This window comes from Melozone crissalis, unplaced genomic scaffold (genome assembly GCF_028551555.1).
Source record: "Melozone crissalis strain CALT ecotype California unplaced genomic scaffold, PUWL_Pcris_2 ptg000016l_1, whole genome shotgun sequence".
Classification (NCBI taxonomy): Eukaryota; Metazoa; Chordata; class Aves; order Passeriformes; family Passerellidae; genus Melozone; species Melozone crissalis.
The window spans coordinates 24121367-24145502 of record NW_026535794.1 but is presented as its reverse complement, the minus strand read 5'-3'; the positions used below and the strand labels follow the sequence as shown (position 1 = coordinate 24145502).

At 37.5% G+C, this 24136-nt stretch overlaps 1 protein-coding gene across 2 annotated transcripts; it reads left to right on the top strand.

Moving 5' to 3' along the window:
• The first annotated feature begins 211 nt into the window (after window positions 1–211).
• On the top strand, window positions 212–23910 carry PEX1 (peroxisomal biogenesis factor 1). Of its 2 annotated transcripts, none has more exons than XM_054273931.1 (24): window positions 212–340; window positions 1888–2031; window positions 3978–4061; window positions 4304–4418; window positions 4508–5280; window positions 6618–6737; window positions 7456–7579; window positions 7837–7946; window positions 9157–9257; window positions 9864–9996; window positions 10656–10752; window positions 11842–12012; window positions 13272–13426; window positions 14684–14873; window positions 15066–15232; window positions 16005–16139; window positions 16717–16781; window positions 17594–17736; window positions 17814–17917; window positions 18891–19067; window positions 20601–20831; window positions 22289–22486; window positions 22827–22957; window positions 23624–23910. In XM_054273931.1, exons 1-24 carry the CDS (start codon window positions 224–226, stop codon window positions 23706–23708), a joined length of 3870 nt encoding a protein of 1289 aa, XP_054129906.1. In that variant the 5' UTR covers window positions 212–223; the 3' UTR covers window positions 23709–23910. The 2 variants fall into 2 exon arrangements, with proteins under 2 accessions (XP_054129906.1, XP_054129905.1); XM_054273930.1 differs by having other exon boundaries at window positions 15063–15232.
• Window positions 23911–24136: the final 226 nt, after the last annotated feature.

Here is a 24136-nt window from a genome sequence, read left to right as displayed (position 1 = left end):
TGGCTCGCTCCGTGCGGCGGGGAGGAGGATCCGCGGTCCGTAGCGAAAGAGCCAATCAGAGGCGGGCAGCGGGGAAATGCCGCGCCCGCATTGGGCGGCAGTGGGTTGTACCACTGCCCCGGGGGTGACAGAAGCATTACCCCTCGCGCCTGCCCCGGGTAGGCGGGCCCGTGCCCTGGCGGAGCGGGCGCGCCGGCGGGGCCGGCCGGCAGTGGCAGTGGCCATGTGGGGCTGTGACGACCCCGGGGGAGCCGCCGCCGCCAGCATCGTCCTGAGCGGGACCCGCGACTGCTTCCTGCACCTGCCCCCCGCGCTGGCCTCGCTCCTCCGCCTGCAGCAGGTACCGGGGCGGCGCCGCTCGGGGCCTGGGCGCAGGGACACCTCCGGCAGGCCGGGAGGATTACGTGAGCGCACCCCCGCAATCTGTCACCATGGCGATACGGAGCCCTCCTCCCCTCCCTCACCACTCAGCCGGGACCCCTCACATCGGGGAACCCCTCCTTCCCTCGCCTCCTGCGTGCCCCCCTATCGTCATCAATTCCTAATAAAACGCGGGAATTTTTCTTCCCCAACGTGGTCTGGCACTGTGGGCATCTGCGTCTCTATCATCACTCCCTATTTCATACCAGCTTTCCCCGTAACTTGCTAGCATTAAGCGAATAATGCGTAAATGTTTAATTCAGGTGGGAGAAGTGCTGACAAACCCATGCAGAATCCTCGTTTTTGCTGTACACAAGCAAAGTGTATATGTCACTATAGAAAGGCACTCCCGTCATGCAGAGCCCTGCTGAAGACGGAGGGTCACCTTACACTGTAAATAACATTGCACGCGTGGAAACTCTAGCAGAGACACTGTGTGCCTCTTGAGCCATGAACGCAGAGCTGAGTGCCAGCAGGACAGGGTGGAAAAGGGCAGGAATGAGCCCAGAAGGATGCAAGCAAAGCTCAGGAGAGCTGGCACAGCCCCCATGGCCCGAGCAGGCCTCCCTCGCGTGGGGAACCTCCTGCTCTCAAGGCCAAAAAGGGCATTTCACAACAGGAAAACAGCATAGGCGTGTAAAACCTGCTCGTTCACCTTTGGGGTAGTCGTAGGAGGTTGGTGGAATTGGAAGAAATGCAGTATTAAATGTGAGCTTCATTTCAGCTGCAGTTTCTGAGTGTTTTACAGATCTGCTGTCAGGAGAGAGGAGAAAGAGTGCAGTTGAAGTCTTACAGTGTAGTTCTGCACACTGTTTGTTATGGTCCTTTTGCATCCTGCTTTTGTTTAACCTGAGCTGCTAAATGAAAAGATAGAGTCTCAGAAAATGTGATAGAAATAGCACCTTAAATACTTCTCATTAATAAAAATGTTCAAAAGGGGATAAATGGAATCAAAAGCTGAATCTAATTGCAGAAGATATTAGAAGAGTTCTTCAGTTTGACATCAAAATACATGAGCAGTTCTGAAACAGATTGATTAAATAATTTTGGTCTGAGTTAATGTGATTTTTGACTTATTCTAAATATGTCACAGAAGCAGTCTTGGGGACCATGTAAATGTTGTAATTTTTGTGAAATCAAAGTGTACGTTTATTTATTTTCGTCATTTGGAAAATGCAAACATACGGTTACACATTTCTGTAAAATATTTTTTGATACCACATCATGCAGAAGAAAGGAAAAAGAATTAATTTTCTTACTTGAAAATAGTCCATAAAAATAGAAAGCTGTTTAAGAATTTAAACCAGCACTCAGTTCTACGGTGAGAGCTGTGCAAACAAGGTGTAAAATCCAGATAATAGCTTTAATTCCTTTGATCTCTCTAATCAAATATGGTTTAGGTTGTCTAATAGTCATCTCACTTAGCTGGTTTTATATCAATTTATTTTCTTTCCTTAAAACTCATAGGGCCAAGCTGTGAAAATATCCTGTGGTCATCAGCCGGTATTTTTGAGCTGGATGGAAACCAGGCATCGAGGTCACCAGGGTGAAAATAATGCAGAGATTAACAGACATTTGGCAGAGAAACTTGGCATCACAGATGGAGAGCAGGTTTGAAATGCTACCTTTGTTTTCTATTTAAATAAAGAGTATATTGGAAGAGAAGTGAAAAGGTAATGCAACATGAGTTAGCTAAGACCTTGTTTCATGTATTTAGACAGTTTCTTCATTTACATCTGCCCATGAGAAAAGTTAACTATCATGAAATGTCTCGAACATGAAAAGATTGGCTCATTAAACCATTAACAGATGCCTAAACAATGTTAGGATAGGCTTCTGGGTATGTCTTTGCAGGGCTATAACAACTATCTTCAGTGACATTAATTTTAAGAAAATACACTTTTAAGCAATTGAAAAATTTGGAATGGGAATATCTGGTTTGGAGTTCCTGTTATTTTAAAATAGCTATTGCCTTTCTGCATATTCTTGTTTAACTTACTTGGGGTTTAAATTTTCATTCCTTTTTCGCCCCTTCACCATATATCCCTTTCTCTTTGAATAATTGTATTCACCTCTTATGCATGTATCTGTCTGTCTGTCTATCTATCTATCTATCTATCTATCTATCTATCTGTCTAGCCCATGTGTCTATTCCATCTGTCTATCTCCCTATCTCTCTATTTCTCTACTCTTTGTACATTCATCTCTTACTCCTGAACACAGTTAAACTTCTCATAAATGACTCTTTCATTGACAGAAGTTAGAGATGCCCAAGAGGCAGAGTTTTCTGACATGGGACTACTAAAATCGCAAAATCAAAGGATCTTTTTCTGTAACTAGGTAGACACTTAAGCAAACAAGAATAAAAAAGTACTGCCTTACACAGTGTCATTGTGCTGTGTATTCATATTTGCCTATTCTCTTGTGTACAAAATTTTGTTCAACATCATAGAAGACATCAAAGAGTGTGACTCAGAGCAGTGTATTATGTTACTTTGTTTACTTTTTAAACATATTTTCTCTAGAAATTATGTGTCTATCTGCATAAATTTCCAATTTAGTAGTTGAGAAGCCAGGCATCTACCCTTTTTATTTCTAGCAACTAATAGCCTTCAACAGGAAAGCAATTGACAAAGGAAACCTAAGAAAACCTCACCCAGGTATTGCTGGGAATAATCATCTGTACAATCAAATAAATACATGATTAATTAGTTTCACCATTGTTTTGGATTCAGGAGTTACATGTTTGCTGTATGATCTTCTTTTTGCTGGGCTGGGGAAAAGATATTCCTCTTAATTATTGCTTCAAGCTAAATACATAGAGGATTTCAAAACAGATGGTTACTTTTACAAAAGGTGACCTAACGTAATTCTCTCAGAGGACAGGTATCTAGTTTTATCTCAGGAAAAAAAATGTGATATCTCTTTGAAAATTAATTGCAAGATGTTGTTTGCAAATTGCTTTTGTGTTATTTCTTTTTTTGTCATATGAAACCTTTGGCAAAAACTGGCTTTTGAAGTCTGTATTTAATGCATTCTGAATGACCTAAGCCACAACAGCTTCTACCATTCCTCCTGATTCACATGATACTAAAACTGTTCTATGGAGATGGGGCTGCTTCCTATGAAACCATTAATTAAGGAGCTGGGCTTGCTTTTCTATTGTACTTTTTCCCTTTTTTTACAGCTGGTTCTAAATTTATGTGCAAGTGAATTAATTTTCCAATTTTCTAAAATCCTGGGGATTTAAAAATAAAGATTTAAAAATGGAAAGATGGTGATGTGATCAAGGTGTATTAAAAATGGATTGTTTGTTATCACCTGATAAACTCTAGATGTTTTTAATATTCATTGCTTATTGATGTCTCTGAGCCTATTGGGATCCATTTCCCATCCACTGAGCATTCCTCTGCTTATGAATTAGCTGGTGTCATTAGGATGGTGTTCCAAGTAGTGAAAACATACAATGAAGGAGATGTCAATTTTCTAGTTGAAATAAAGATGGAGCTTTTATATAAAAAATAAGGAGTTAAATATTTTGGCGTTACTTTTGCCAGGTTTTTCTTGAACCCTGTTCCCATGTGTCCTCCTGTCAGCAAGTAGAAGTGGAACCACTCACAGCAGATGATTGGGAAATTCTGGTAATAAAACCCCTTCCATTGTTCATGTTCTTGTCTTACAAGATGACAGAGATTCTGACTCAAGCAGTTTTTTGCACAATGCCCCATCCCCTTCACCTCTAAGGAAATACTAAATGTGGTGGAGTTTAGTTGTGTTTTATATTTCAAATATGTGTATTGAAAAGAGACATACGGGTTTTTATTCAAACAAATGTTAAAAAGATATGCAGTATTTAATTTATAGTGGTGTCACTTTTCCCCAGGAGCTGCACGCTTCCTCCCTTGAAAGCCACCTTCTGGACCAGATTCGAGTGGTGTTTCCAGGAGCCATCTTTCCTGTCTGGGTTGAGCAGCACACCCATGTTTACATCAGAATCGGTAAGCAGCGCTCAAGTCTCCCGGGGCACCTCCAGGAAGCTGCTTTGCAGGGGTAGATGCATTCATTGGCATCTTTTGCTCATACTTAGGTACACTTGTGCCACCAGCCCCATATGGGAGATTAGAGCCATGCACGGAGCTTCTGGTATGTCCCAAAACACACGGACCTGAGGAGAATATCACCAGCACACCTGCCACAGAAAGTGACATCTTGCTCAAAAATTTTGTGAAAAATAGCATGGAACAAGAAGAAACATTAAAGGATCCTTTTGCCAAACAACCTTACTTAAAGCCTGGAGCCCTTGAACAGAGTAAGACTGATGCAAACATGACGTTTGGCTCAAATGTTCTCCCAAATATATGGAATTTCATAGGGAACATTTTCTCTAATACATCTGAGCAGAGACAGAAGACTTTATGTGATAACAATGAAATGAGCGTCTTCAGAGACAAGCTGCTCAACTTGATTCACATGGATTCCATTTTTAGAGTGTGTCAGTCCCAGCCTCCCAGCGTACAGAACGTATCCGCCACTCATGAATTTCTGAAATGCAATGCTGTTCACGTTTTTCCATGGAATTTAGAATATGTTGATTTGGATCCAAATCCTGTAGTATCTTATGGGAAAATTAACGAGCTGCTTTCCCCAAGACAGCGTCATCAAGAAGCAAAACAAAATCTGCCACTTGAAAAGCAAAATCATTTGACTAGTACACAAGACAAAAATCCTTCTAATTCTATTAGCGGTGAAGCATCCAGTGAGGGATCTGTTGTTCAAATCGTTTGGAATGGATTTGAAGACCTAAAGAGTGTCATAGAGTATGGCCATGATGGGGGAGCCCTGCATGTTGGAAGAGTTTGGGTCAGTTTGAGCGCACCATATTATTTTATAATATTTTCTATTGGATAGTTGTGAACTGGCTACTTAACCTGTGGTGTTGGGCTGTAGGCTTTGTGTTAATCTCTTGAGTTTTCTAGAACCAAATACTGTTTGCTAGAGCTGTGCTTTGTACTCATTCTGGACTACATTACTTACCATCATGCTCCAAGGTGTACGGTGTGCTCTGGGTTTTTGCACACTTAGCATTTTTACACCAAATGAGGAAAATGCTTCAGCGTTTCTGAAGGGAATAAATGCTTTCTTCACAAGCTGCAGGTAGCCATTGTATTAACGAGAAAGTACCTATTTACGTACATTCAGTCCTTTATTATGAGACTCTTCATCAGTTAACTCTTTGAAATGTGCATTGACCTAGGGGTCATCAAAGTATAAAGTAATGGGATGGTGTATCCTAGTGCTGCATAATGTTTGCGAGTCCTTTTATACAGGGTTTAAAATACATACTGAAGATGAATATCCAATAACCAGCTTTAGTTTTCATATGTCGTTTTGCCAGGTGGCACAAGTCCGGGTATGGAGACACTGATGTTTCAGTTTGTTCTGATAGAACTACTGCCTGTTCTTTCTTTCCTGGAAGCACATGTGGGATCAACAAAAACAAATGAAATGTGCTCCAAATCACCATTTGACTATTTTGACATAATATAATTCTCACCATTCACTCATTGCTGTATTAAGAATGAGAACAAGAGCCTGCAGTGGTCTTTGCTGTGAAATCTTTTGACAGACATAACAATTTTCCAAATGCCAGCTATCATAAAGTCTCTCACAGTTAAGAAATATTTATGACATGTTTTCAAATTGATGTAAGTTTTAAAATAACAGATTAAAAAGGAGTTTCCTTAAAAGGGCCAACTGACTAGTATGATTTAGGGAGGCTGCATTTTCTGTCTCTCTCCTGCAGGGGTGCTTAGTTTTGGTCTCGTAATGGTCTGTGTATATTTACCTACCCGCAAGAAATAATTTTAATCAGCAAATGAAATTAAATTGTTGTTTTTCTCCTATACTAAGAGCATTCTTGCAATGTTAAAGAATTTCTTCTACTCCTTTTTTGAGCTTTTAAGTTTATTAAGTTAGTAGAAGGTCAGCTGTTCTGAGCACTTTCGCAAATAGGACAAAAGGTAACTAGAAGTGTGCATGTAAGAGTAAAATTTGGATATCACTGTCAATGTTATAAATTCCTTCTTAATTCTCTTGAGGTTCCATTAGTGAAGAAGTTGATGTAGTATTATATATGCAATGTTATAACTAGCTTACTTTCTAATGGGTTTTTTTTGCTTTTATTTTAAATATTTCAGATTGCAGATGGTCTGAGGAAAAAACTACATATTGAAATACATTCAACAGTCCGAATTAAGTCAGTTGAATCTGTTCCTAAAATTCCTGTATCTCTTACGCTGCAACCCAAACAGAACTTAGTGAGTTGATATTACTGGTCACATACCTGTTCATATATTGGGAAACTGATAATGTTGCTCTAGTCAAACTCGGGGGGGGAGAGTGGGAAGGAGGGCATTGTGTTTATTTGTTCTAATTTGTTAGATAATGTTCTCTATAGAAATAATTCCAAAGGATTTTTCAGGGGGTATAATTTCTTGTTTTTTCTTTTGACTATGTAAATTTAAGTTAATAGATTGCTATGATCTACTTAAACAGAGCTTATCTGGTATTTGTATTTTGATTAATGTACTGTAAACACGGTTCTTTTTATAGGGAAAGGGTATATGAGAAAGAGAGGGATGTAGTGAGCACCTGAGATAAGTCTCAGGTCAATATCAGTGCATATCTTCAAACCTGGGATCTGAGCAGTGCCCTTGGATCTGGGAAGGCAGATAAGTAAAACAAAAATAGAAGTTTTTTGTTGCCCTCATATCAGTGTTCTGAAGGAAAAGTCTTTAGAGGTGGTCTAATACTCAGCTGTGGCCATAGCAGGAGCTGCACAGATGTTTTCCCTAGAGCAGTTGATAGAAATGGTGTTTGCTGGCAAAATGGTGTTTTCTAAATGAATAAAACTCTTACTTCTTCCATCTCTCTGCTGCCATAAGAGAAACAAATGCCTCATGCATTGGAAGAAAACATTTTTACTTACGTACACCTGGTTTTGTTTTATTTACCTTCTTCCATTTTCCTATTTAGCATAAAGATATACATGAAGATGATGTTAAATGTGCATTCAGTTCTTGGCTGCAGGATTCCGCTACTGATGATCACCCATGGATAATGACAAGCACAGACTGTATACATCTGTCTGTTAAAGAAGGCAAGGATAATTCTGTCCTGTCTACTGTGGAATTTACTTAGCCAGTATGCCAGTTAATTTCTGTGTACACCTTTTAACATAACTGATACCTCTTCATACTGAAAGTGTAAGCTTGAGTTACCCCTTAATAATGATTAATCTTTTTTAGTCTTTCATTTTTGATTCTATTATAGCAATATTCTAATCTGTCTTATCTTGTGAGGAACAAAAACTTAATGTATTTGGAGTTTTAATAGTTGTTCATTGTGTTGTTACAGGAATAGAGGAATTTGTCCTTAGTGCAGCGCATCCCGTGCACACTGAAGAAAATAAATCTGAGAATATTTTTATACTGAGTCCCAGTTTGCTGCAAAAGACAAATATACAAGTAAATATCACATAGTATCAGGTATCAAGTAATTTAAATTGTTCTACTTGTTTAAAATGTATTGCATTTTGTATATATTTCAGTTTCCCTTTTAAAGTAAATAATGTCGGTCTATTCATAAAGTTATATCTGCATCCTCTATGTCATTTTGTCGCTTGAGGGCCTGCTGAAATTCCAGGCATGCCATGCTTGTCACTGAGTGTCATAAGAGTTTGCACATCAAACTCTCAGAAAAATCAGTTCAAAGAGAGGAGAGTCAGTGCTGTCCATGTTTGAACATCCTTACACTTATTTGTATATGTACCATCCTTATACATAGTTGTTCTCTCCCTTGGTAACTCACCTACCACACTCAGCCTGCCTTTTCTCTGGTACAGTTTGTGTGCCTTCTGCTTCTTCCATATTTCATTTCTCAGGAGAATAAATATTTCTATTTAATATGAGAATTACTGCTTCCATTAGTAATTCCAGTTGATCCACTGCCCATTATTTCAGGGTTATGATTATAGGAGTAGGATAATGTTTTCTTAATTTTTAAACATACAGTGAATTTTAGTGGAGAATTAAAAGTGTTTTTTTGGCTGGTTAGAATAGAACTTGCCTGCAAAATTTAGAATTGCTGTTAAAAAAAAATCAAATGAACTTTCTTTTACTAGTACTAAACTATAAGAAGGCTTCTAAAAATTGTTCAAGTGACTGAAACTAAGATGAAAGAGCAAAATGCATTTCTTAATAGCTATGTCAACATCTCCTACTAGCCTGTTCTTACCTGTGAACCTCTGCAACCCCTATTTGCCTGCTCAGCTTTCCATGGTAGCTCCCTCATGAACAAGATGGAAAAATTCATGCCAGATGCTTTGTCAAGTTACTTTTCATCCAATCAGATTCCTGATCAGGTTCACTATTCTGCCTCATCAGCTCTCCTGCCAGCAGGACAGGGGGAGAGCTGCAGGTAGGGAAAGAGATAGTGGGCTGCACAGTCTGTTATAAACAGCTCTTGGCCCAAAATCTAATCTTACATTATTAAATTACTTTGTTATACATTATACATTATTTGTATCTCTTCCACTTCAACAATGCACCTTTCTTTCAGGCACAGCAAAGCATACATGCAGTGTTATCTTTGCACAAGTCCAGAAATGGCTGGTCACTCCATAGCCTTCTTCTGTAGTTATATTTCATCTAAAGTCATAACTCTCCTTTGTTTTAGGTTCTTTTACATCCTCTAAGTAGAAAAGCTGATGATGACAAGCAGCCACCTATGCCTGATAGAGACAAGAACCTTCCATACCACAAACTAAGCGATTTAGGGTGAGACATTTTTGTGGGAAAAAACATGGGAGGGAATGGGAATGAGAATTAGAAAAAAATAGCACTGGTGGAAAAGCAGACTTCTTGGAAACTATGCCAGATCTAAGCAAAACTGTGCATCTTTTGGCTTGTGTCAGTTTTTGCTTTTCTAAGTAGAGTGAACAGACTTCTACATAGCAGCAAGGGACAGTGGGGTAGTTTTAGCTGAGGTGTTCAAATATACAAAATTTTTAAGTTGCAGTCTGCCAATGCATGCCCTCCAGTAACTTCCACCTGTTTACTTGTTCAGCTACATTTAAAAGTAAGGGTCTCAGAGAACTGTAGTTCCTAAAAGTTTTGTTGCAATTATCATCTGAGGGGAGAAATGCGGAGTGCTGTGGTCATAAGTACAAGGGAAAAAACAGCGGTACAGTGTCGCAAATGTGAAGGGATGGGGCAGAGGAGACATGAGAGGCTTGGAGTGTTGTGGTAGCATGCTGTCAGTGCTGGGAAAGGCAACTGAGGTAGTCTGTCAGCATTCTAACTCCCCCATAGTGCAAGCTTTTCTGCCTACTGAGTGTGCACTGATGCTACCGTAGGCCATTTACTGTTTCCTTTTCCCTGCAGAGGAGTGGACAAATTAGGCACATCTTTATTTGAACACATAAGCCACAGTCTTCTGGGGCGTCCTTTATCCCAAAAGCTGGCTGCTAATGCTGTGGGACTGCGAAGTGGAGGGGTGCTTCTCACAGGAGGAAAGGTACTCACTTCTGCTTTCACCTGCAAACCCTTGCACATTGTTTTCCATGGTTGCAAACTGGATGACATTAGTTTTCTTTGATACTTTGCACTGAAGATACTTTGTTCTGAGGAATAAAGAGCAAGCTGAAAAAAAGAGCAGTGAACTGAATAGAGATAATTCAGTAAAACATTTTCACAACTCTGTGTGCAATCTTCAAAACATGTATATATATTTATATATATATATTTATTGAAGAATGCAGTTTCAGTAGGCGATTAATCTACTTTGTGTTTATATTATGATAAGCACCTCTTGTCTTTGAATTATTTGAAGAAAAATAAGTGTATATTTTCTCTTGTATTCTAACATAAAATGGCAGTGGAGTTGATACTGTTATTTTGCTGTTGCCTCTTACAGTGATCTATTTAATACCATATGCCACTGAGCTCAGTGGAGTCAGAACACTGTACTGGATGTATCCACTCTGAATTTCTTTGTTTCACTCTAGGGCTTTGGTCCCTACTAAGTGATACAGAGAAGAATACATACTACTTTTACTGAGGAATAATCCCAGTGTGTGTACAGCTTCCCCAGCTTGTTGACTGGTGCATACTGTGACAAGAACACAGAAACACGTTGCCTCTGTCAATTTACTTTAGCTACATTTATTTTTGTAGGGAAGTGGAAAGTCAACATTAGCAAAGGCCGTCTGCAAAGAAGCTTTCACTAGACTGGATGCTCATGTAGAAGTAATTGATTGTAAAGCTTTAAGAGGTATGACAATAGTTTATTTTAATCTCAAATTTTTGCTGTACAATAGAGGCACAGTTATGAAGTTACTATAGTTGGTCTGAATAATTTTTTTAGCATTTTTGCTGTTTTCACAAGGATGTTTGATGCCCCACAATTACTATCTTCAACAGTCTGATGAAAATACAGCTACTGTAAGTTTATTTCCCATCTCCATCAGTTTCTGTCCCACATACCACCAGCAATTCAAACCATGCTTGCCATGCTAATTTCTAATTGTTACAAAATAGGAAGAAGTTGCAAAAATTGAACTGTGTTTTTTCAGCTGTGCTAGCTGGAGCAAATGTTTTGTTAACAAACCATTAGTGTTAAAGGATACCCGTACTCAGTGAGAGGAAAACACAGGCACCAAAGAAGGATCAAATGACCAACTGAAAGCTGATTTATGGTGGCATATTTACTAATCTAGTGCATTTGGCATTAGGCATCTAACACTCATGATTAGAGATGATGAGATGACTCCTTAGGCTTTGTGAGTTCAAAATAATTATTTTACGCGAAGATGGAAGAGCACAAAGGAGGCATTTTTCTGCTCTTGCATTTCACTGGCTTTTCTAAATAGTCTTGCTGTTACAAGGGCAGAAAATACTCAGCTGTTTTCTTACAGAGCCCTTGTATTTCTTCACTACATTCTTTTTGCTGAAATCACAATTTAAGCTGGAGCTCCTTGCACCAGAGAAAAGGGGAAAGATTGATGATGAGCTAGGTCCTTTGCTCTGGAAAATTCTTCCAATTGCAGGATTCTTTAGTAAGTTTTTTAGAATGCTTCTGATATTTCTCTGGTTTTAACTGTCTGGAAATTAAACTTGTGGGCTTCTACAGGGATTAGATAAAGATGATTATTCTCATTTTAGAACATGTGGAACCTTTTAATACTTTTTGATTGAAGGTGTGGATTCTCTTCTTTAGTGATTGTTGATTCTGGTTTAATCTTGGTATCTGGATTTATAGATGTGAAGTCAAAATAGACAAAATAAAACATTGTGAGCAAGATGTAGTCACTCTGATTTTTTTCCTGATATTTTGTGTCATTCTAATAGTATTTTGTTTTAGGAAAAAGATTAGTAAACATAAGGAAACATGTGGAAGAAGCTTTTTTAGAGGCAGCATGGAGACAGCCATCCATTCTTCTGATGGATGATCTTGATCACGTTGTCGGAGTACCTTCTACACCCGAGCATGAGAACAGCCCTGAAACTGTTCAGAGCAATAGACTTGCTTATGGTATGTTCTACCTTTGTCTAGATAGAAATATAATGCAAGTTAGAATTTCTTACCACTTGAGTTGTACTGTCCTACCTGAACAATTCTGTCTGTATCATTATTGCCTCTGGTCCATGTGATATTCAGGCAGAGACTCACAAATTATGGTATGCAGGCATTTGTTGATTCCTAGCTGAATCAAAATAATGCACTGTGGGTCTTGGGGTAGTCCTTGCCAATGTGCATCCACCACTGCTGCTGGTAATGCCTGTTGTCAGTACCACTGCCAGTGCTTGAGGCTTCTCTGTTGTTTTTTTTATTACTTATACAGCCAGATAGTTGCAATTGAGTACAAACTGCAACTAAACCTTTAACTGATCATTTCTGATAAATCGATTTTTTGTTTTCCAGAATTATTATTTATAATTACAGTGATACATCAATTTGATACTTACTGATGTTGAGAATCGGCTCATTTTAGATGAGTACCAACTTTTTTATCATCCTACTTAGTATACAGTGTAGAACTTCTGTCCTGTTTTACAATGTAACAAATCACAAATGTTAAAAACAAGATGATCAGTTGTAGTTTGACATCCTGTATATGGTTCCCTTTTATTCCTGAAAGTCTAGGCAATGCTAAGTTGCAAATTAAATCTAAATAACCAAGATTAATAAAGCCATAGCCTTCCATTTCTAAGCTCAGTTTGAGGGAGTTAGAATAATTTTTACTGAAATACTTCTGAAATTCAGAAAATCTTACTATAATTTCTTCCTAAAAAATGTGCTAAGTTACATGCAGAATTGTTTGGTTTTCTTATTACTTTTACTTAAAGGTGTAATGCATACAACAGAGCTTTAGAGTTTTAAAGATTTTTTTCTTGATCATCTACCTTGCATCCTTAATTTTTTTTTTACTTTTATGTAATACCTTTCTCTTGGAGTGCTTATTTTCTAGCCTTAAGATCTGGGGTTTTTTCCTATAACTTTTTTTTTTTTTGCTTGCATGGAGGGAGTAATAGCACACAAAAGTAGATACCATCAGTGACATTACAAAATCAGCTTTTTAAAAGCACTTCTGATGGCATTTTCTTAATGGAATGTGCTGTCCTAGAGAGAATCACTTTTTCTTTTTTATTTTTTCGTTTAAAAAAACAACTGTAAACATGGGAATAAAAATAATATGTTACAAAGCTGTTGTATTTTGTTGTACTAATGCTGCTCTCCAGGTTAGGGTTTTGTTCTTTTGCAATTCATGGATCAATATCTTCTGTGTTTAGTTTTGAAAGATCTGATGAAAGAAGTTATTTCCATGGGGAGTTTGATTGCATTAATTGCCACGAGTCAGTCTGAACATTCCCTTCATCCTTCCCTGGTTTCAGCACAAGGAACTCATGTATTTCAGTGCTTCAAATGTATCCAATCTCCAGATCAGGTAAATTCAAATAAAAATGCTTAAAATGTTGTTTGCCTTCCCAGAAGCCTCAAGTATGATGCTGGAACAGCTGCAAAAATAGTAGGTTACACCTGAAGATGAAAAAAAAAATCTGGAAATCTTAGAAGTTCTTTCATGATACTTAAGTACCTCAGAATCTGTCATTATAAAATTAAAAAAAGTAAGAGTAATCCAGTAAAAACTCAGAGTTGGCCCCACTCTTCAGTGGTAAGAGAAGGGTGTATTCAGAGGATGTTTCAGTTCAACATGAAACAAGTCAGGTTGTCTAACACAGGTGAGATATGCATGTCTCCTTGTTACATCCAAGGGGATGCTGAAGGAGCAGCTTTGTAAAACATGTAAGTCATCAAGTTAGAGATATGAAGTTAAATGTGTGGTTTTTCACAGCTCAGTGAAATAAGGATGTCCCTAGCACATGCATTTTAAAATTGTTATTAAAACTAAATGTTAATTTGATGGGACAATTTTAGGTTTGTTCCCATATTAATACTATTCCTCTACTTTTGAACATAGTCTAGTTTAAAAAAAATGGATAAAGAGAAGAATGAAAAGTATTAACTTTCATGCAGGAGAAAGCAGATACTTTGAAACCCTCATCCTCTAATGACTCGTTTGTATTTAGCATGAGTTGTTCCTGTCTGTGTGTCTTCAGTCACAGGCCAGCTGTTAAAAGCCACTGAGGAGGGTATGCTGTGTTAGATGCAGTTTAACTTTCTCCCACTTCCTGCAAGTCTGCTTTTGTTGTTTTTAATACTAATACTGAAATAAGGATGAGTCAAGATCTCAAAAGATACCAAAAAGATACCATATTATTTGAAGTTTTTTTATCTAGCACAATATATTGTATCTCAAACATATTCTTTGCTCATGCTGTCAAAAATATAAATATTCTTTTTCCTGTGAAACAGAAAAAAAGGATGTAAAACACTAGAATCTGAGGAGGGAGGGATGTTTCATTATTATTGTTGAATTTAAAGTGGCTCTGGTGAGGTGAATATTTATAGTTATAAAATGGGTGAATTTATTGAAGTGCACCTGAAGCACTAGCATTTGTTTATATTACTTAGGTTTGGTTTTTTAAAGGGTTGATGTTGTGCAAATATTTAAGGAAATTTTAGTAAGTCATACCTGTTTACTCTTTGAATTCCTGACCTTCATATAAAAAATAAAAAACTCCATATAAAAACTCCATATACTAAACTCAATACACATTTGCTGCACAATTCTGTTTTTCAGAAGCAAAGATATGAAGTGCTGTATTCCATAATAAAGAAGAAACTGAATTCTGATCCAAAGGACTTCTCTGATCTTGACCTCCAGTGTATTGCAAAGGAAACAGAAGGTTTTGTTGCTAGAGATTTTACTATGCTGGTGGATCGTGCCATTCATACCTGTGCTTCTAACCAGAATGCATCAGATAATGGTGGTATGTTGGCAACAAAATCTCTTAATTCATAGTCTTACTTCTGTTATCCAGAATGCAGAAAGAAACCCCCAGGTTTTATATTTTATGTTTAATGTTTCTTTAATAGTTACATATTGTAAGGAGTTTGTTACTGGCAACAACCCCTGTTTGTTTGGGGTTTTTTCAGGATTTTTTTTTGTTTTTTTAAAGCAGATTTGAACCTGTCAACTGTGGATTTTCAGACAGCTCTAAAAGATTTTACTCCATTAGCTCTGAGAAATGTCAACCTTCATAAACCTAAAGACCTTGGCTGGGACAGGATTGGTGGCTTAAAAGATGTGAAGCAAATGCTCAGGGATACCATCCTGTTACCTGTAAAGGTACTAAGTTCCTTTAAATTAGTTACTTGAATTTTGCACGTAATGTTAGTAGGGAAGAATTATTTTTTAAGGTTTGGAAAGTGTTGGATAGAAAGATGACAGGCATGATTTTGTAGCTTTCCAATCTTCAACTGTCTTCAGCTACTGGAAAACACTTTCTCCTTCCCCTTCTCTCTTCCAGATAGAAAAGACAATGGCAGAGCTTTACTACAGAGCAAGTGTTGCTCTGCAGTATTGGAGTATTGCTTGCAGGGCTTGTGATCGGGCTCTGTAAAGACAACATTTCCAGCTGGTTTCTACAGTGCTTTTGCTAGAGGAGTATTTTCTTCCAGATGAATGCCAGTCCATCAGTCTCATTTTACTTTGGCCTTTCTGCCTTGCTTAAAACTTGAATGTTGAGATGAGCCACTGAGCATTGACTCTTCAGAGAAATGACTGAATGGTATATTTGATCATATCATTCAGTAATTAAAATAGAAATTTAGAGCTACTAGTAGGGAGAATGTAAAGCTTTAGTCCATCCCTATTCTCACCTGTTTTGCTTGGTAGAAAATCCCACTTGTTTGTATTTTAGGTACCTGTTACACCTAGGAATCTAGTTCAGCCCCAGGTAAACTGAAAGCAGTCCAAATGAGCTCTTGGGATAATACTGGGGATATAATAAATCAGATGCATTCTGTTTAGACAAAAATCATCACTGGCCAATGATGTTACAGTACATTACAGAATACTTGCGTATTTTAAAATATATCACATTGAAACTCTTTTCCAGTATCCAGAATTATTTGCAAACCTGCCCATACGGCAGAGATCAGGAGTTTTGCTGTACGGAGCACCTGGAACAGGAAAAACACTGTTGGCAGGAGTGGTTGCAAGAGAGAGTGGAATGAATTTCATCAGCATCAAGGTAGCAACAGTTTAAGCTTAATGATTCATTTTATTAACTGAGTTAAATAACTTTACATAATACCTGAAACTATGTGCTTGTGAGGGCAAAATACCACAGTTAGAAAGTAACATATAAGTGAGTCTCTGGATATCTGATTCCTGGAACTTCACAGTTTTATTACTGAGATTTTTTTTTTTGTATACTTATTCATTAGGCAGAATAATAAAATTTAATTAGGTGTTCTTAGTTTCTCGTTTTTTTTGTAAAAAGATCCCAGATTTTGATTCTACTGGACAATGAAATTGAGCAATATATTTTAAACATTTTTTAAATACAGTATAAACCTTTGCCTTGAGATAACGTTAACACATGTTCTGTTACGGTACAACAATGGAAATTAATATTTTTAAATAAGTTGAAATGCTTGACAAATTCTTCTGGATTATCTAGACCCCTTGGCTCTTCTGTTCAGAGATGACACTGTCTTGATTGCAAGAAAATTCAGTCTAATACACAAAGTATATGCTGATGTTGGATTACAAATTAAAACTAAGAAACATGTCATGAGTATTGTTTTCTGATTATATCTTTTTAGGGACCAGAACTGCTCAGCAAATACATTGGAGCAAGTGAACAAGCAGTTCGAGATATATTTAACAGGTTTGTTTTGTAAAGATTTGTGAGCTATACATTTCACTTGTTGAAGCACAAATAAATAATTTTGTTGTCTTAGGAGGCATCAGGTCATAAAAGTATCTGAAATAATCAGTTGTGCTGAACCAGATGGGTGTGTCTTGGCAGGTTCAACCTGGCCATCATTGTTAAACAACTGCCCATTTTCTGCACAGTGAGGAACGTGCTTTTGAAGGTGAACTCCCAGTTCTCTCCAGCTACAGTGCATTGGTTCACATCATAGAGTTATCTTGGAAAACACATCCTGAATTCCTTTCAGATGTTTCCAGAAGACAATACTTCAGTTGACTGTACTCTGTGTAGTAATGCACACTCAATACCTAGGGTCATATTAAACTTGGTATTAAAGTCTTCAATGCCAGTAGTTCTTTTTTACAGATGTGCTCTTACTGGCCCTCAGTGCTCCCTGATGCCAACATATCCTACATAGCCTCTGCTTCTCAACTTATCATGTAGCAGTCTTTTTGTTAGCTGTCTGTAAGCCAGGAACTCATCTGCAGTGATTGAATTTTAGAGCTTTCATGTATATTAATATGACAGTTGAGCACTTAGAAATGATAAAGTGAGTGCTAAGTATGTCATAAAAATGAGCAGTGATTCTATTGCAGCCCAGTTTTCAGAACCTCCTAAATTTTACAGAAAGCAGATTTTCTATTCTGTCATTAAATACAACTGTTCTCTGAAGCAAAAAGCAATTACCTTCAATATTTCTAAGCAATTCTACCAGTGAATGAAACTTTAACAGAAAAATAAGTATTTCTCATTTTTTTGCCTTTTAGAGCTCAGGCAGCTAAGCCTTGTATTGTTTTCTTTGATGAGTTTGATTCTATTGCTCCTCGCCGAGGCCACGACAACACAGGAGTCACTGACAGAGTGGTTAACCAGCTGTTGACTCAGTTAGATGGTGTGGAAGGCCTGCAAGGTACCAATTCACCTGTATGCTCCTTTTCTTGCAGAAATTAAGCAGATATTAATGGCATTTTTCTGCACTTTCCTAAGGAGTTTATGTGCTAGCTGCTACCAGTCGTCCGGATTTGATTGACCCTGCTTTGTTAAGGCCAGGTCGACTGGATAAATGCCTGTACTGTCCACCTCCTGATCAGGTGAGGAAACAATTCCACATAAGAGGCAAGGAAAAAACCAGACTAATGGGTTTTATTCTCCTTTTCTTTATATGTAGTAGCATTTCAAACTGGGAAAAAGCTGATTTCCCAGCTCCAGTTATACAACAGAATAAATTCACTGATTTTAGTGTCTGTGTGTTCACATAAAACTGGGAAAAGGCTGTTTACCACAGTCTTCTGGATCAAGTCATATGCTGTGGGTCTAGCTGATTTAAAAAAAAATTAAAAATAAGGAACTAATTTGCAGAAAGAAACTGGATGCAGTGTAGTGTGTATAATGTTCTCCACCTTACTTTGAAGTATGAATCCAGTGGATTTGCCATTTCCTTAAACCATAGCCAGTCCTCAGAGGTTGTACAATGTGTGTCCCTGATTCCACATTTTATGAGAAAACATTAATGCTACTTATTTCCAGATTAGTTCTGGATTATCTGGTATTTATCATACATTTGATAAATACCACCACATCATTTCATTCCAAAACACATATGATCATCCTGTGCCTTCTTTTTTTTTTCCTTTTCTCTTTTTTTCTTTTTTTCTTTTTTTCTTTTTTTCTTTTTTTCTTTTTTTCTTTTTTTTTTTCCCTTTTTTCCCCCCTTTTTTTCTGTTTTAAAGTTCTGGTTTAGAGTAAGTTCATTCAGATAAACAGAAGCATTTCACTTTCATCATACTTTTCTTTACAAAAGGACATATGAGGAGCAGAGCTCACCTTCATATTTTTATGTATTTCAGATATAAAATCCCAGATATTGACTCAAAACATTGGAGAAATATATTCTCTGTGTACTGCATTCTAGTATCTTTCTAGTATTAAGGCAGTATCTTCTTGAAAAAAGATCCTTCCTCCCTCAGAGAGGAAGTGGCTGGTGACAGAGCCAAAGCACCATCTAGCAGTCAGGACAAGGAAAATAACAGGTTGCTTTACTGACATTTTTTTCCTTTTTTTCAGAATTCACGCTATGAAATCTTAAAAGCTCTCAGTCATTCCTTGTCTTTGGCAAATGATGTGGACTTTCAGGATGTAGCAGCAAAAACTGAACAGTTCACCGGGGCTGACCTAAAAGCTTTGTTGTACAATGCCCAATTAGAGGCAATCCATACTAATTTAAATTTAGGTTTAACACAGGTAAATAAAACTAATATAAAAGAAGTCTCTCCTGTTTATTTTTATTTTGATATGTTTGAAAGAGTTCATTGTATCAATGGGGATTTTTAGCTAAATTTTATTTCCTTATATTTTTATGTAGAGGATTAACATTTTAAAATGTTTGCAGAAAAATACAAGATTAATGTAATGAATTCGTTTAAATACTTCTTAAACACAAGGTTGTTCTCATTTAATGATAGGTATTTATTTTTAAGTAGATATATATATATAAGCCCAAATGTGTTCATCACTGTTGTGAGGAGGGATTGACAGGAGGGATCCCACATTGAGTTTCTTAGGAGCAGATAGCAAATTCAGTTTTGAGATGGCACATTTTAGATGATGGAGGAAATGAGAAATTGGTGATTTTTGGGGAGTTGTTCCAGCATATTGAGTTTGACTGAGGTCAGGAGACAAGTGGCAAGAACATTTCAGGCAATACCTGAAATGGCCAGCTCTGCCTTATCTTCCAGGTAGCAGCTGGTACTTGAACTTCCAAAGTACAGGGTTCCACCCTTGGTTTGTACTCTTCATGTGACTCACAAGGCAGATCCTTCCTCTTTTAGCCTCTGCTCAGCCACCTGTGTTCACATTTTTAATGCCTGTCCTCTGGTTCTAGCTGGAAAGGAGCAGACATGGCTTCCACTACTCTGTGGCTAAAAGAAAGGGTTGGGTCAGGGGTGCACAATGAAGGAGACCCTCTTGAATTCTTTTTGCCCTAGCTGATACCAAGGAATTGGGCTCTGAAGATGTGACTCTTATTATTGAGAGCGTCTTCCCTAACACTCCCTTCACTTGTAGCATCAGTAAGTAGTTGATACCTCATGATTATCCATCACAGGAAGAGGTGGTTGTCTCAAGCAGTGGTGTCCAGCGAGGTGTGCACACACAGAGAAAACACAAGGCAGTCCAGTGATGTGCAGGAGGAAAATATTAGAACTTCAGTGATACATGTATAATTTAAAAATAACATCTATTTGCTTGGTAGAGTGCACTCAGAAATTTTTGACTGATAGAGACCATCAGAGAGGTTTGCAGGCATCAGTTTAAAGCAGCAGTTCTGATTTCCACGTCAACATTTAAAGTTGGCTATAGACTAAAAGCAAGTACAGCAGTTAGGTGCTATAAAAGTAGACTCACTTCACCCTCCTAGAGCATTTTACTCATTTGCTTGGCAGGTAAAGTAGAGACAGAAGTGGTGCAGTTCTACAACACAGGGCATGAATGAAGTTTCCCAATGCTTGCTCTTACTGAGAGTGTGAGGCAGTGGAAACAATAAAACCTTAAAATTACCTCCTGAAACTTTTTCTAGCATGAAGACAGAAAATTCTTAAAGGTATTAGATTTTCTCAGCAAAATATTTAGAAATATACTCCTAGAGAAAGACAGATTACTACTAGAGTCAAATGTAAATTGATGCTCTCATTTGCACTGTATATCAAATCTTTTCATATATTTCTGATTATAGTTTGTTATGACTTAACTCTTGTAATGTTCTGGTTTATGTTACAGGATTTTGGATCTAGTTCTGATAGTGACTTCAGTCTCTCTTCCATGGTTTTTCTAAACCACAGCAGTGGCTCAGAGGATTCAGCAACAGATGGAGAAGCAGGGCTAGAGCACTCTCTTGTTTCTTTAGATATGTCTGACTTGCTTCCTGAAGATCCAAGGTCCAACATGTATCGTCTTTATTTTGGAAGCTCTTATGAATCAGAGCTGGGGAATGGAACTCCTTCAGAATTGGTAAATTACTCATTTAATTATTTGAATTTTCTAAATATTATTAGTTGAGAAGCAGAAAAACATACCATTTGCCTGGTTCTGTTTATAAATACAATTATGTTTCTTTGACCTTCAGACTGTCTTCAGATTAGACTTAGTAGTCCATAGTGAGGAAGGGGATGGAAGGACATGATCTGAGAAAATAGAATATGGACTTCTCTGCAACCTTGCAGGAGTTTAAAGTCAAAATCACAAAATACTGCTTAATACTCTATAATTAAGCAAATTGTATTCATGTTAGATTTTACACTCTGGTCAAATGGCTTGTTCCCTTCCAAAGCTTTTCCAAACACTAAAACAGTTCTTGACTTTTTGGTGGTTGGTTTGTTTGTTGTTTTTTCTTTAACTTCGTTTTATTGCTAAAGAGTGACAACCCAGCTTTCTGGAATTAAGTTACAGTCTCAAGAATCAATGAACCTTCTTTGGTTCCCAATAAAATGTACATTAATAGAATAGTCAGACCATGGAATTGTGAAAAAGAACAGAACTAAACCTTAACATCTATCATTGTCTTTAAGCAGAATTCCTGATGTTCCATCATGCTGCACATAAAGCAGCAGTTCTTTGGCCAGTTTGCAGGTAGGGATGTGCAGGTTGGCTGCCCAGCACCTGCACAGTGATCAGCTCATCTCTTGGCTGGCAGGTCAGCAAAACAGGGTCTGCTGCCTCTGAGCTCCTTACAGTGAGCACACAATTTCAGAGTTTGTGTGTGATCTGTAGGAAACTCATTTTCAAAATTAATTTCAATCTGTTGTAGAACTGTTACTACAAGTAGTAATCAAAGTTCTTAGTCTCTTGTTTTCAAAACTGTCTTGCATTGATTCTTAAAGCCAAAAATAACTTTGACATTAGAGAACTACTGACTGCTAAGGTGCTTTGGTATATTTTGTCTTGCATTATGGGTGATCGCGTTCGATTAATGTAACTTTAAAGACTTAGTTTTCCTCTGACTGTGAAAATTCTTCAGCAAGGATTCCCCACAAGGACTTTGACCTCCTGAAGTTGTTGAATTAGAAAGGGAGTTACTTATCAAATGCACAGGGAATTTGGAGGTGATGAATATTTAAATTCCAAAGCTACTCGTCCAGATTTCAGAACCACTGATTTTCCTAAGTAATTAAAGCAATGGACTTTGCAGACTTTTATTCTTTTTCAGATGGACCATTACAGAAACAGTTACATATTTTCCAGATGTGAAACCCTTCATTTTCAAATTTGGCCTTTTGCCCAAACACTTTGGCATATTAACTTAAATCTTTCTGTTAAAAAAATTTCATATGTAATATATTTTAAAGAGAAAATACTCTTTTTGCCAGTGGAGGCAAGCTTATATTGAATTGTAGGCTAATTCCTAGTAATGGAGTTGCTCCTTTTGGGTCCATAATGAGTTAATGTATTTCCTCTTGTGATCAATTTAGAGCTCTTTGTGTTTTTCTGGTCCAAACTCCATGACTTACGACTTCACCAGCATCACTCAGAGAGATGTTGCATCCTCACAGCCTGCAATGCTTAGAACAGCTTCTCAAGAAGGCTCCCTGGAGAACCAGGAGCAGCAAGTAGAGCACCTGAGGACAGAAATCAATGCTAGCAAGGCCAATTACAGAACCAAGAATGGAGTATGGCACTTTTTAAAATTATTATTTAGTCTTAGTGCTTTTCTGTTGTTTTTCCACACTTCTTGGTATTTCGGTAAATAATTTCTGCAATAATATTAAATACTGTGTAATGAAAGTAGCAAAGATAAATGATACTTAATTTGAGGAAAATAAGCCAGATGTTAGCATTCATGTAATTCAACAGTTATTTCTGTTATTTCCTAATATGGAGGGGGGAAAGTTGTGACTGTTTTTTAATGCATTTGTCTGTACATGTAATGGGAGGTTCCATAGTTAATGATATTGATGGCACTGTGTTTCTGTAGAAGTTTTTCATTGTCTGCTCATGGCTCTTTTCAAGGAGGACAGCACCCTTAATCAGTCAGTGCTTCCCAAGACCACTGTGACTATCACCCAGTCTCACCTGATGACTGCTCTGCAGGGAATGAGACCATCCATTAGTCAGGATGACTGGAAGCATTTTACTGAACTGTAAGTATTTTTTTTTTCTTAATTTTGAATTCAGTGGAGATGTGGTCTTACCACATTCCTTGTACATCAGAAACACAATAGTTTTAAATAAATGTGGGGACTGGCAGCAGATAGCTGATAGCTTTTGACAGCAGTTTTTTAAGAAGTATTAAGTTCCATAGTGAGAAAGGGCAACTATTTTACCAGTGAATTGTCTTATTCATGTAGGACCTAGAAATAACAGACCATGTTTCTGATGTTATCTTAAGAGCTATAACAGTGCAAAGAGGATCTTTAGGTTCTAGGTCTTTCCTGCTTCCACTTAGTAGTAGCTCCTTGTATTTTCAAATGGCTGGAGTTTGGCCCTCTCTAGTGATCTTTGTAGCTGCTGTGTTTGGGAGAGACAGTAATCTGTAGAAGTATAAACATTCTGAAAAGGAGAATGTGTCTCCTTGGACTTGGAGACCAAAAGCTGGGAAAAAACCCAAGGGAAGCAGGGCAGAGAGTTCTCTGAGTTAGGTGTGTGGGTGATAACTCTCCAGGTCCCCAGGTCTGAGGAGACAGGTACTTTTCATTTACTTAAACATCTGGAGTTCTGTGGTGCATTAATATGCATCTGAAGAGGCAGACACAAAACCCACATTTCACAAGAATTTGCTAATGTCTTTTTTTTTTGTTTATTTCCAGGTATGATAATTTTCAGAATCCCAAGAAGAGGAAAGTACAGATTGGCGCAACATTCAGACCAGGACAAAAAATGACTCTAGCTTAGTGATTTGTATTTGCTTATAATTGCTAAACTGCAACTGGAAATGGCAGATGTGATTAAATCAGATTATTTATATTCATACAGATTTATTAATACAGCAGTTGGAGATAAGTTTCTTTTAAACTAACATGCTGTAAAATCATGTCACATTTTATTTTGAAGAAAATTGTCCTCCTTTAGATTGATATTAAATTTTTTGAGAACATTGGTTATGTTCTGTCCACTTCTTTATCATATAAACTTTTAAACTTTGTTTTTTATCAATTTACTTGACACAGTCTAACAATGATTTCCTGTCCCTGCTTACTCCCTCACAACAAATAGAATCTGGTCAAATAGACTGTAATATTAATGGGGGATATTTTTTGAAATAGTCTATAAAGCCATTCTCTAAGGGCCTTTGGAGAGGTGGTACTTCATAGATGAGGGTG